Genomic DNA, 14,724 nt, shown 5'->3' on the forward strand with positions numbered 1-14,724 from the left:
AACCTACACCTAGGTATATCCCAGGAAAGAATTCTGTGTATCTGTATTTTGACATAATACTTACTGAGGTAAGATTTAAAGTATGAGCTCTGAATCCATATTTGAGTTTCTTGCCTAGAGAAGGGACTGAGGAAGTTACGTAGCACTTATCAATGGAGATCAAGTTCCTTTAGTATTTGATTAAACTAAAGAAATGAAGTATTCTAAATTATTTTGGGGGTTTCAAAGAGAGATTTGTTAGCTAGCAGGTTATACCTTCCTAGTTCCTGCTCCCTACCAGCAATGGGAAGAGAAAACAGAACGATTGAAGGCCAAGTAGTCTGTACTTGGTAATCTCAACAATTCACAGGCTAAAACAACTGAAAACAACAGTTGCTAATGCATAATGAAAGACCCCCAAACAAGACAAAACCAAGTAAGGAACAGAACTATTGAGGGCTGGAAACCAACTATTTCAGCAAAGGTACTACTGGAACTGGAAAGCTGTAAACACTCAAAAGAGCTAAATCTAACCCTCAAGTATGCTACCTCCAAGATTTCAATGTTCCCAGTACATTTAGCCATTCCTGAGGTCCTGCTATCAGATGCTACATATCATTACACAGCTCTATATTCATTCAACAAAGCTTGTCTGCTAAATAGACTGTCTTTATCTCAGCTTCTGACCGATCAGTTGCCCACTACCGTAATTTATCACTTTGGCACTAGGGAATGCTATGAATTTCAACTTTTACTTGAAAACTATTGAAACAATAGTTACAAGTCACAGAACTTTTCCAAAAGGCAAAGATGATTCAAAGCTACTTCCATTTCTTTTTAAACCAACTGACTAGGAAGGCAGGTAATTTACACTCCTACGTTACTTTAGCAAGTAGTTTACTCATTTTAAAGCAGAGTCCAGGTTGGAAAAAGTATGTTTCAATTCACACTTCTGCTGTTCAGGCCAATCTTGCATACTACTGTTTTCTAGTAACAGGCCTGTTGGTGCTGGGCTGTTTTACCAAGGCACTGTACCTTGCATTTAAAATTAGAACCTTGCTCCCACTTTAAAATGTCTTATCCTCCAGCCCCAGCAGAGTGCTGCAGCTCTCTACCACGCTTCCCACCTACTCATTCCCTGCACAGCTGCCAGTGTTCCCTCCCCTAACCAGCATCATCAGTGTTACAAGTATCCTGACATCGCAAGTTCAGCAGCAGCTTAAGCATAATTTCTGTTCGGCTGGCTTATAGCATTAGTTCAACAAACTTCAACTCCACATACCCTTAACCATGCTGTGACTCTATAGCAGATGCCTAGAGACGAATGAAGTGGATTAAGTGAACTTTTAAGTTTATTACATGCTTTCTGAACCCAAGTAGACATCCTAGAAAATACATGGGGTTTTTCCTAGTCAACATTTATGTAGAAAAGTCCTGTTTCTTTTTTACTATGTACAGTACAGACAGATGTGTCAGCTCACTGGGAAAATACAGAGTCACTTTTCAAATTAGGTAATCATTTTAGTTCAAAGGGTATTTCAGCTACAGCCTTGTTTTATTCAAATTGCACTATATTCACTTGAGGGACTAGAGTAGAAAAGGGAACTAACCACTTTAATAAGTTGCCACAGGCAACTTTTTTTTTAATCAGAAGCAGGAATCTTTCTACAGTCAGAAAGCAAATGGCTCAGTTCTCTTGTCCATGTACTCCCACTTATGGAGGGTTCAGCACTGGAGTTGCAGATTTCTTTTTTGAAATGAGGATGTGCCTGTGACCTAAATCCACTTTAGAAACAAGGGCCCTCAAAACCCATGAGTACAGTTCAAACAGCTGAGCCTTGCTTAGTGTCTTCCTCTTCTCCATCGCCCACTGATAAACTTCAAAACTAACTAGAAAGCTTGTTTCACATCAGTCCTCTGTCATCAGTTAGTAATGCATGCAAGGCAATACACAATTTTCTCCCATATAAAAGCTTCAAATAAGCATTTACTTGAAGCACTAGAGAGACAGTATCAAGTAATTAGGAACATGATTTCAACCTTCAGATTCATACCTGACTTTACAAGACTGTTTCTCGTTAAGAATGGTGTAATTTTCTTAGTTACTTCACACAACTGTTTCATGCTTTCTTTCATGGTAAACATTTATGTTTTTATACATTCTCTCTGGCCACTAGGAAAAAAAAGTAAATATTTAGTCAGTTCAACTATGACACTGACATCTTCAAAGCACATTTGAGCTGCAAGTACACAGTTTAAACAGTAAATTACTCCATAGGTACCTAATTGCTGAGGTAAATTTTAACAGCATCACTGGAGTTTTTCTATTAAAACATATTTTCTGTAGCCAAAGAAAAAATAATGCATCATTAAACTGTTACAGCAGATAGAAGTTAAATAAGAGATAGTAAGTCCAGTAGGAGATTTTGCTACTATTCACAATTCAGCTGGATCATCTGCATAGGTCCACAGTGCAACCTACAGGGCCATATTCACCTGAAGAACCCTGCCTGACCAGCCTATTATTGTCAAGAAATCAGTGAAACTACTGTATTAAACTATTTCATTTTACTGTAAAAATCTTTTAAAAGTCTAAATTTCCAATTTCAGAAACAAGATTTTTCACAGTCAGTCAGTTATTCATACTGAAATACAGTCACATTAAAATTCACTTTAAATTCTTCTTGGTTTTCCCCTGTCCTGTTTTTAGATTAGCTATAATGGGCAAGATACCAGCTTCACAAGTTTAGTGTTACCGGGAAATTCCACTAAATAATATGGAAATTCCACCTACAGCATCTTAACACAAACACAACTGTGGCATAAAGCTTTTCCTGTACAAAAGACCAGCTTCTTTAACAACAGCACCTTCAGAATCAAGAGTTTCAATAAAACACCTTTCTTAAATTTAACAAACTAGGTAAATTTGAGTGAACATGGCCACTTTGTAGTACTCATGTAAGTCAGCAGGCTCACCAAAAAGCCTGCTGCATGGCCTACTGCTCTTCAGCACATTTCTCTGACTGTATTGGGTTTGCATGGCAAGGTTTTGGGAACGAGGGGGAGCTACAGGGGTGGCTTCTGTAAGAAGCTGCTAGAAGCTTCCCCTGTGTCTGATAGGGCCAATGCCAGCCGGCTCCAAGACAGACCTGCCACTGGCCAAGGCCAAGCCAATCAGTGACAGCAGTAGCGCCTCTGTGATAACATGTTTAAGAAGGGGGGGGAAAAAAAAAAAAAGCTACCCACCAGGACACAAACTGCAGATGGAATGAGGAGTGAGAATATGCGAGAGGAGTGACTCTGCAGACACCAAGGTCAGTGAAGAAGGCGGGGGAGGAGGTGCTCCAGGCACCAGAGCAGAGATTCCCCTGTAGCCCCTGGTGAAGACCATGGTGAGGCAAGCTGTGCCCCTGCACCCATGGAGGCCCACGCTGGAGCAGATACCCACCTGCAGCCTGGGGAGGACCCCACGCCAGAGCAGGTGGATGTGCCCGAAGGAGGCTGTGACCCCGTGGGAAGCCTGCGCTAGAGCAGGCTCCTGGCAGGACCTGTGGACCCATGGAGAGAAGAGCCCACGCTGGAGCAGGTTTGCTGGCAGGACTTGTGACCCCACGGGGGACCCACGCTGGAGCAGTCTGCTCCTGAAGGACTGCACCCCGTGGAAGGGAACCACGCTGGAGCAGTTCATGAGGAACTGCAGCCCGTGGGAAGGACCCACGTCGGAGAAGTTTGTGGAGGACTGTCTCCTGTGGGTGGGACCCCACACTAGAGCAGGGAAAGAGCGTGAGGAGTCCTCCCCTGAGGAGGAAGGAGCAGCAGAGACAACATGTGATGAACTGACCGCAACCCCCATTCCCTGTCCCCCTGCGCCACTCCGGGGGGAGGAGGTAGAGAAAAGTCAGTAGAGAAGTTGAGCTTTTGAAGAAGGAAGGGGTGGGGAGAAGGTGTTTTAAGATTTGGGTTTATTTCCCATTACCCTACTCAGTTTTGACTGGCAATAAATTAAACTGATTTTCCCCAAGTCAAGTCTGTTTTGCCCATGACTGTAATTGCGTAGTGATCTCCCTGTTCTTATCTCAAGCTTTTTTTTCTTTTTTTTTTTTTCATTGTATTTTCTCTCCCCTGTCCAGTTGAGAAGGGGAGTGATAGAGCAGCTCTGGTGGGCACTTGGCATCCAGCCAGGGTCAACCCGCCACACTGATGAACAAGGTAGCCCACAAAGAGCACACTCCTTCCTCAACTTGCCTCTTAATGAACATACCCACCACTATTTTTCCCTTGCTTTTCAGACAAGTCATTTTCTTAAGAGGTATCTCTATCATATACATTAAAACAACCCAATACACTTTTAACTAGATACACATCTGAGAATTTTTAATGCATTAGTATATATTTCCTCTCCTGTTACCTTATGATCTAAGATTCCTTTCCATTACTAAAAGTACTAACTGCTTATCAGAGACATTATAAGCTGATTTTGTATTGGAAGAGAGCTAGGTTGGCCTCTGAGGATTTAAATCTTCACTTAAAGAAACGTTTCACAGAACAGTTCAGCTATTTTGGTAACTTCTACAGCCTAACTTCTAAAAGGCTTCTAATTTAAATGAACATCATTGCAGTTGTTTTAACACTCATCTGATGTTTCTGATGGCTTCAGCTTTTCAATCTCCTGCTTTCTATTGCTGAAAGAACCAAGAATGTAAATGCATATAACCTACCCTTAAAATACTATTCTATAGACATAGATAAGATAATAAGCGTATAATATATGCTTATATTAATCATATATTGGAGCAAGCATGAGTAAAGCTTCTTTCAGCATCATGTAGTTGCCCACCTTAATAAAGACCGCATGTCTACTGATTTTTGTGAAGTTCCTGGTAGAAGAGAATGCAGGAATTTTTGGCAAATATATCCTCTACTTCAAATTACACTTGTATATGATGGGATCTGATACTAATTGTACACCTTGAGAGCAGAGCATACCTTTTTCTAAAAGAAGGGCATTATAATTAGAAAAATAAGAACCTTCTCTAGATAGTTTACTGATTAATATTTTAAGTTTTTACTAGTTTCATGACTTCTTAGCCAAGAGGTTTGTCCACTACAGGCTATCAGAACAATAATATTATATTTCATCTGTAACAATGCTAAATGCTTTTCACTTATGCAAGCTCAGGTCTCTGGGAGTTTTCAAGTCAAATTAAGCACAAATCAAAACCAATATGAAAACTAGGCATACGTTTCCTATACATATTCCTATAACATATATTCTTTTGAAATATCAACATTCCCAAATCTCCTTAAGTTTGTTACAGGTTAAACAATCCAGTTCTTGATGGCACCATAGTAGAAATAAGACTAGTGAAAGGATGCATAGATGCAATCATATATGTGCAAGTCTGAGTGTATACCCACACAAATAAAATATGGACTCTTTGTAATGGCAAAGATGGAGAGAATTCACTGTAAGCAGTGGCAATATGAATGATGAAATGGAAATAATCATACGTAGCAGGCAGATTAAAAAAAATCTTAAGTCTTCTTAGATTACCAAGACCTAGAAGAAGAATTGATCTTCACTACAAGAAAGCTCGAATCAAGCTATTACATACTTCAAACTAACTAATAAGGATCCTAATCATTATCAAACTGAAAGAGGGAAAGAACATGTTACATACAGAGAAATCAGAAAATTTAAATTCATTTCAAAAGCTGTATTTTCAAGGTCAAATGAAGTGATGACATCAGAAAGTCTAGATATCAAGACCAGATGAGAGTCTGAAAGAATTTAAAGCTATCTGGATAACGACTGACTATAGGATATAATAAAACAGCAGATGCCATTTGCATACATGAGGGGACATCAAGGGTTAGGTCTTCATTCCATGCCTTACAGACCTCCAAATTGTATTGGTAAACAAATATTTCTGGGCATCAATAAGCTGAAATATGAAACACAAACATCACTGAAATCCTTGTTTAGTAACTCTGAAGTATTTATTCCTTAATTAACAGCAAGTATTGAACATACTTGAGTTGTTATTCTGGACACTCCCCAAGAATTCATGTCCTGGGAGTGTCCACACATTACATGCTTTTAACAGCTTCATACAGATTTGTTTGCTAGTAGGTTTGTCTACAGATAAAACAAAGAAAAAAAATTTCCCTCTACTATTTTTGTTATTGACACTAGTCAGATATAATCATACCTGCATAAAACTTTGCTACACATTTCCATTCAAGTTTTTCCCCACACTAGTTCCCAATCTATTTCACATACAGATTGATCAGAAAGAACAAACAAGGATGTCTGCAACTTAAATAAATGGTTTTGAAAAGGAACAGAATCTCAATCTATAACTTTGCAGTTTTCATGTACCTCTTTCACATTTAAAAATTCCACGAGAGTACTATGATGTCCAGATACTCCCCACATTACGAACGTTGTCCTTTAATTAAGTGTAGACTACTACTCAACTAGTCATTGAAGCACCACCCAGCACAAAATTTGGGCAAATGGCAGATTTCTAATAACAGCCTTCTTGCATGCACCAGTTATAACTCGCACAATCAAATAGTAAAGAATGGCTACTTGAGAAACAAAAGAAAACGCACATGAAGTTAGCAGAGATATTTAGTAGCAATGTCTGTAAACACTCGCTTGCAAGTTAGTATCACATTCACAGACCCACTCCCTGCAGCATTCCCCACAGTTTGTAACATTCTGTTTTTTGGCAATACAACAATAAAAATGTCACCTACATCAAATAAGTTACCATTGGACATTCAGAAAACAAGCAGTGAGTTCTCCAATGCTAAGACCACTGAAGTCTGACACACAGCTGATTCTGCAACACCTTAAACTTCACAAACAGTACAAAGATCAGAAACTCTTTTCTTTTCTATGGAAATTATTTTATTTCAAAACTGAGTGCATGTGGCATTACAGAGTATATCCATGCCAAATGGCCTTGCTACCAGCCTACCTTTGCAGGAGGAATAGTGATTAACATTCACCACAGGAAACTCCTTTGTATGTCTTGATACTTGTCTTTGCCATTATCCATGCTGAACCTTGTATTCAGGTGAGCAACGCTAGAATTCTTAATTCACCCCAGAGCCTTAATTTTGAAATTTTTTTTCACAGCACTCCTTTATTAGTGTTAGTATCTTTAAAGAAAAAGAGCCAACATTCTCCCAGGTAAACTTGTCCATCCTTTGGAAGTTGAAGGCATACATTATTCTAGTAAAGTGAAGGACTGTTTCTGCTTGGAAACAGCTAAAGACATATCCAGATTATACTTGAAAGTCAGTTCCTCTTTAGCTACCCGTTTCTCAACTAATGTGGATATTAGCACAACACTCCATCTCAAGGCTGGCTCAGTGAAGCACTTTTCAAATTACATCTTCTCCTTTGTTCAGAACAGACTCCCCTCTACCAATCTTTCTTCAGGCTTCTTTTTCTGCAATATGTTACTGCTCAGTACATGTGCATAAGCAGTCTGTCTGCTTATCTTTCAGGAGCTTTTCATAGTTTGTAATTCTATTGTGTTTCTTACCTAGCACATTCCTTCCAGCACAAATAGCTTCCTTGCTGTTTATTTCTTCAGTTTAGTCACAGTAATCTCCTAATTTACATCATGAGAGGTATTTCCTATGCAACTTTCTAAGCTTATACTCTTCAGTTTATTTCTTCAGGTCACTCCTCATGAACATTTTGCACAACATATTACCAGAAGAGGTGACAGATTTGCACTGTTCTGCCCTTCCTTCCATCTTCTGAGAATTTAAGAAGTCCACCAACCATAACATCTTTCCTCAACATAATCAGCTTTAGACACCAACACTTTTTTTTTTTTTTTGGCAATCCTAACTTAAGTTTACAACTTTTTGTATATCAGTTGGAAAACAGAAAGCAGCCAATGCACATCATCAAGTTAGGCCTTAGCTAGCTAGTATACAGCCACTGTCATTTTAACTGGGCCAAAACTATGACAAGAAAAGATGTAAAGCATGTGTCAAGGAGAGCGAGATATTTCTATAAGTTTCTTCTTTCTACTGGACAATGAATGGTAGTGTGGAAACATGGAAATAACTTGAACAAAAAGGCAACAGGGTAAAAATAATGTCACCAAAAAATAGTACGCCTGTAAATTTGTAGAACAAGGAAGAATATATACTGTCTAATTCATTCATACAGAACCAACTCACATAATCAAAAGGAGGGAACAGACCTACAAGTTTACTGTTGCTACGATTCATTATTTCATCTATCATTTGTCCTCTCAAGCAGATGTTTGAATAGCACTAACCTTTTCATTCTTATGATGCATATAATTTCTCTACTCAACTGCAGACCTCTTTCTGCTACATTTAAACAGAACATCTGGGAACTAAGCTATGCTATTCACAACCTCAAAATTCACAGGATGATGATTACATTGTCTCTCAGCCTATGTTGCAACCCCTGAGCTAGCTGCATCTCTGTCCCCTTTCTCATTCCCAAGTATCTCATCTTGAAATATCTCATCATACACCAAGGTTTGTGCTTTTTCTGTTCCTCCCATGCAGAACTTCACAGTTCTACTCGTAGACATATGAGCAATAACACCTCCCAGATCAACCAATCTTAAATATACTGGCTTTGGGTCTCACAGATTTTCCCATTCTGGAACTTCTGACTAGGCAGTCTGACTACTACATAAATTACATGCTAAAATTAAAGACTGAATGAATACACTAACACAGACATCCATGTAGATGAAGAGGCTCAGCACATCCTGTTAATAACATACTCAGGACTTCCTCAGATATTCTGAAGCAAAGGCCGTCTCTCCACTTGTCCCAAATATTCCTTTCTCTCAGGAGGGTGTTCCTTTATGAACTGCTCCAAACATTTTGCATATTCGAGTTGTAATCTTTCTGGCCAGAACTGCTGACAAGCCAGTAAAGGTTTCCTAAATGCATCTAAAGGACAATGGCCAATACTGGCTGAAGAACGGCCAGTCTGGAGTTACTACTTTCTTCATGAAGAATTTTTCACTTGAGCCCCCACTACACATCCGAATAAGCACAACCTCCACCAATACCAATACGAGAAGCTCAATTTCCATCACACTTCCTCTCTTCTATTCAAGATTCTGCAGGATCTTCACCTGTTTCTACTAGAGAACGCCTGTTTGCACCTTTTTTTAAGGTGAAGTTGCCTTTAACAAAATTAAGCAACCCACTAGACCTAAGAGGGCTAGGAAAAAAAGAAAAACATTAGGAAAGTACTTTCAGATTGTAGGAGTTCATTGCACATCTTCTACAGCGTTGACATAAGCTACTATCTCAGTACTCGAGCTTACCAAAACTTCCTCGCGGCGTTCTCCCTTCAGCGCAACAATTAAACAAGTTAAGCGTTACATTAATGCATTACCAGACCCATCCAGGCTGCCTATCACGTGGACAAGTGTTATTGCTTGTCCGCACTTGTCACCGCCCAGGCGCTCGGACCCTCCCCGGCTGAACGCCCTGCAAAGGGGATGACACCTGCAGGGCTTCCCTCCAGCTCAGCTCGAACTGCCAGCCTGGAAACTTTAGTCAAAAAAAAAAAAAAAAAAAAAGTCTGCGTGCTCCCTACATTTTCCTGCCTTCATATCACCCCGTATTAAGGTTTTTTTGTCCGCCGGCAAGAGGCAAAAGCAAGCCCTGCTGGGCGCAAAGCACCCCCAGCAATCCCCCCCCCCCCACCCCGGCGAGGGAAGGTGCCCGGGCCCGGCCCCGCACCCACGGCCCGGCGAGGAGGGGGACGGCTCCCGCCGCTCCTCTCTATCCACACGCAGAGGACCTGGGAAAGTAAATTACTGCCTTCCCTTCCGAGGTGGGAAATTTAAAACAAAAAAAAAAAAAAAAAAAAAACCCAAACAAACAAAAAAAGAAAAGTAAATTTAAAACCACCACCACAGTCGCCCCGCCAGCCTCGGCGCTGGCGAGCACAACCCGCCCCGACAGGTCCGTGGCCCCGGCAGCCCCGCACCTGCCCGCGGCACCCGCTGCTTCCCAAGTTGCCGTCGCGACAGCTCCCCGCCCCCCACGTCTGTCGCGATCCACAGGCCTCCGCGGGGAAGGGGCGGGGGGAGCGGGGGGTGGAGGGGGCAGCGCCCCCAACCACGGGGGCCGCGGGCCGGGCGGAGGGAAGGGGCGGGCACCGGCAGGGCCACTTACCGGGCGTGCAGGGCAGGGGTGAGGCCGGCGAAGAGACGGGCGAGGAGGGGGGCGCCGGCGGCTGCGGCTCCTTGGGGGTGCCGGCGGCCGAGGAGGGGATGGCGGGGGGCAGCATGAGGTAGCGGTCGGGCTGCGGCAGGCAGCGGAGGCAGACCGAGTGGAGGCAGGGCAGCAGCTTGGGCCGCCGGCTCTGGATGGGCTGCCCGCACACGCCGCAAGTGTCCAACAGGTTGAGCGGGGCCGCCTCCCCGCCGCGCTCCGCCGGGCCCTGCCGGCTCTCGGCCTCGTTCTCCCCGCTCAGCGCCGCCGCTCCCGTTCGATCCGCCGGGCACGGCCCCCCCGCCGCCGCCGCCGCCGCCGCCGCCTCTTCCATTGTCCTGCGCCGGCCGCCGCCGGTGCGCCGAAGGGAAGAAGGGAGGGAGGGAGGGAGGCGAGGCAGCCCCGCCGCTTCCCGCCGCCGCCGCCGCGCCGACCCCCGCCCCGCGCGGCCCGCGGTGTTTGTGTGCCTGCCCCGGGAGGAGCCTGCCCCGCCGCGCCACACGGCCAACGGCCGCCCGCGCCCCGCCCCTCGCCACGCTGCGCCCCGCCCCTCCCCCCGCCGCACCGCCCCGCCCCGCTGCCCCGCCCCGCCGCGCCACGCCCCCTGCTTGGCCACGCCCCCTCCCACCGCCTACGTGCGGCGAGCGCTCCACCACCCCCGCCCCCACAGGAACCAGCCCGACCGCCGGCAGAAGCCCCGCCCCGGGGCGCCCCGCCCCTAGAAGCCCCGCCCCCTGTAAGCCCCGCCCCTTATACGCTCCTCCCCTTATAATCCCCGCCCCCTAGTAACCGCTGCCCTCGGCGGCCTCTGGCCCGCTCCGGGGCGGCCATGTCGGTGCCGCCGCCGGTGGTGGGGGTCACCTAGCGGCATGCACCCACCGCCTCCCCGGGGCCCTGCGCCCCACCGGCCCGCACACACTGCGTTAAAGGCTTCCCACCGGCCCCGCTGGAGCCCGTGGTCTTCTCAGCCCCTGCCCAAATGGCCGCCCTCTTGTCTGGGCAGAAGGCCTGGCCCGCGGCCGGCAGCGTGTGGGCAGCCGGGCAGCAGCTGGGTGAGAGGTCTTCGTCCCTTTGACACGACGTTAAAGAGGTTGCCCTTCTCCCCCACTTTATGTGTGGGTGTCCATAAATTTTGGCCCGCTTTCGGTTTGGCCGATCACATCTACGCTGCCGTGCCGGGGCACGTTACCTGACTGAAGCTAACTGGTGATCGGTAAAAAAGTACGATGGAAAAGTACAATTCTGGTTTAGATGCAACATTTTATTGAATGTTTTAACTTAAGTACATGTGCAGATGTGAAGCACTGCTTACGCATTGGTCACAGGTCAATCGTAAACCGATCCAAGCTTCTCAGAACATTCCAGATGTCTGCGCTTAAAATCCCAGAGCAGCCAGCGCGCTTCCGGCTTCCTTGCAATCCCATCAAGACCCTAACATCAGACCCATAATAAATAGGAGCATAAAAAAGCCGTACATGAAAAAAGACGAATTTCTTCAGTGCATAGAACAACTGCATACAGGAGCGTTGTCATGATTCAGCATGTCTCACGTCCATAATTTACCATGATAACAGGAGAACAATACTACAGGTTGTTTCGGGGCAGGGGGAGCGGATTTGGCTTTACAATGAGGAACTGTTAAGAGATAAATGTCATTCTCTGCTTAAGAATATCAACAGAGGGGACAAGCTGTGCCTTCTCAACTCTTGACCTGCCAAAGCATAGGGAAAAAATGTCACTGGAAGCAATTTCCTGAAGCCCATCTTCTGTTTCCCAGTCCAGCTGCCTCTCTGCCTTTGCTGGGACTCACCAAGTGGTAGGGTCAGAGTCCCGTCATCCTCTTTCTCTGATCCCACACACACCGGCTTGGCTATCCAACACCCTACCACGATGTTCTAACAATTCCTTGTGACGGGAACTAACATGCTGAGAGCATGTAAGTGTTAATGATGAAATGGGTTCAGGAATTAAAGCTAAGGAGGGTGGTACAGGTTCCGTAAGGTGAAAAAGTATCAAAAATGCCATTGAAAAGGATCTGTTGGGGAACAGGCGATAACTGAAGTATGTTTGATTTGTTTTAATAGCAAACATCATCAGAAAGTCAGTGAATAATATATTTGTGAGGGATGATAGCAAGTCATATGATCATCAAACTACACAGTTTCTGTAACAAGTATAAGCTGTTTCTCCAATAGATGTCAACACAGGAAAATAGAAATACTATCTAACAGTATGAAGACCACCCTGCAAAGGATCTGAGCAGACACTTTGTTGGAAATGATGATCCCCCATGAGCCAGTATCCCAGAGATTAGTAAAATGATATGATTATGTTTCCTGCAAAGTCTGTTTGCTTGGGATGTTTGCAAGGCTCACTCAAACTGTGCTGTAAAATCTGTAGTTGCATGCCATCTGAACAGCATCCAATTTAAAATAAATGTTTGAACTTGCATAATTTGAATTTGATTGTAGAGCCCTGCTTTCCTTCCTGTTAGTAGTGGCATCACATTAGGAGTACTCAGGACAGGAGCAAAAAGCGTTAGGGAGGAACGGAAGTAACCACCCTGAGCTAACCAGCCGTTCAGTACATGAAGAAAAGAGAGTGAAGGAACAAGCTTTTAAGTGTAACTGCATTGCTCAGAAAAATGTGGAAACATTTAATGAAAGATGCTGCACCCCCATTGTACTCACCTGGGTGCACTGCTTTTGGACCACAGCTACACTGCGTCTGGCCAACAGGGACCCCAGGCAGACGTGACTTGGGGCTGCTTGTAAAAAGGCGATGTAGACAAACCCGCCATGGGGCAATACGTGCTGTACCGTCTTCAGTCTGAAAACAGCTGCCGGGTTTGTCTAGTTTCTGTCAGAAGAAGACTTGTTGGGTTCTCCAGTGTTTCACTGGGATGAGACGAACCAATGGAGAAAGAATGAAGGTGGTGACAAGCTGGTAAAGAGTCATCTTAGAAAGCATGGAAATCATGTTGACTAGCTGCAGGAAACAACCAGAAACTGAGATTACTTCATCTCTCCTTCCCTCTTCCATGCTCACAGAAGAGCTTAAGAGCTTCCTATGCTACTTGTTACTTCTGTTCACAATATGTGAGTTTTACTAACTCCTCTGCTTCTTCTGGACATCCCAATTAAAGCAAATTCCAGAAGCAGTATTATTCCTCCAGCATTTTGCATCTTTGCCATTGGTAATCTAGATCCCTGCAACATACTCCACAAAAAGTTATCATTCAGAAACTTCAGCTGCAGAAGAAAATGGCTGCTGACTGCCCAGCAGAACTTCTCAATGGAGGGCTCATAACTAGGAGCTCCTTGCACTTAGAATTTACTTGCTGGCTCTGATTTCTTCCTTTTGTCTCTGGTTCAGTTTGTTTCCTCCTTGTTTTTCTAGCTTTTCTAGTAGTCAGTCACTTAGCCTTACAAAAGTCAACCCTTCCCAGATTACCCCTAAATGTCAGTCTGTACATTTCCTCCTTCTAAAACAGCCATGTGACACTACACAGACTTTTCCCAAAGTTTTTTCATAGACCAAAATAAAGCCATGGGGCTTGCAGTGTGATCTGGACAGCTCAGTTTTATCCTTTATGTGGCAACAGTGAAGGAAGTGGCGAAGGAGACTCAGCACTCCGGCTGTATCATTAAAAAATGCTTTTGCCACTGTGGTCATCTAAGAGGTGGATATAGCAGCTTTTTGGCCAGCCTCCACTACCAGAAACATGAAGCAGTCACTGGGAGGATCTGCCCCAGAATCTGCATCATTTTCTAGTCTGGCTTCTCTTGAGAAAATGGATGTCTTAATATGTGGTTGGGTTTGCTGTTGAGTGCGATCCATAAAATGTAAAAGATTTTCACTGGGGGCAAGATGAGTGCATTATAAATTCACAGTTAGGACGATGTAACATATTAACCTTTCCAGCAACAGTGAAGATGGGGAACTTTACATACCAGAACAGCTGGAATAAGCAGTGAATGAAAATAGTGCCTCCCTAGCTACGATGGCTGAATTAGGAATTAATCTAGAATACGGCTTAGGCTTGTAGACTGCCTTTTGGAACTCCACAATCAAGAACCCATAAAGCTGTAGTAAACTACCTACTTGTCCTCTCAGCCAGGAGAGAGTGAGAGAAACCTGCTTTGGGTAATTTTCTTAGGATTTTCAACTTTCTGTTTTCTATAGTTCACTCACCCAGCATATACACACACACACACACACACAAAATCTTTTCTTCCAAACTGAGGCATGGCTTCTTAGAAACCTTCTTTGTGTCTGATTATATATGCTATTGACCCAAGTCAAATATTTCTTCAGCACCTATCAAATAACCACTGGCACTCTCCTTTCACAGTCAAGAAGGGATTCACTTGACCAGCTTGGTCTCCACTGGAAGCTCACCACAGATAAGGCTGGCTCCAACACCCTGGAGTGGGCCAGCCACACTGTAATGTTTCCAGTGCTCCACCCAATGTGCCTTCACTGTAAACTTTG

At 44.3% G+C, this 14,724-nt stretch overlaps 1 protein-coding gene across 1 annotated transcript in view; it reads right to left on the bottom strand.

Moving 5' to 3' along the window:
• Positions 1-10,564, bottom strand: part of TRIM24 (tripartite motif containing 24) — a 65,224-nt gene extending 54,660 nt beyond the window's left edge. The window contains exon 1 of the mRNA XM_075716018.1: positions 10,192-10,564. Within this exon, the coding sequence (XP_075572133.1) occupies positions 10,192-10,564 (373 nt within the window). The remainder of the gene's footprint in view (positions 1-10,191) is intronic.
• Between the last annotated feature and the right edge of the window lie 4,160 nt (positions 10,565-14,724).

The sequence above is a fragment of the Pelecanus crispus genome, chromosome 1 (genome assembly GCF_030463565.1).
Source record: "Pelecanus crispus isolate bPelCri1 chromosome 1, bPelCri1.pri, whole genome shotgun sequence".
Classification (NCBI taxonomy): Eukaryota; Metazoa; Chordata; class Aves; order Pelecaniformes; family Pelecanidae; genus Pelecanus; species Pelecanus crispus.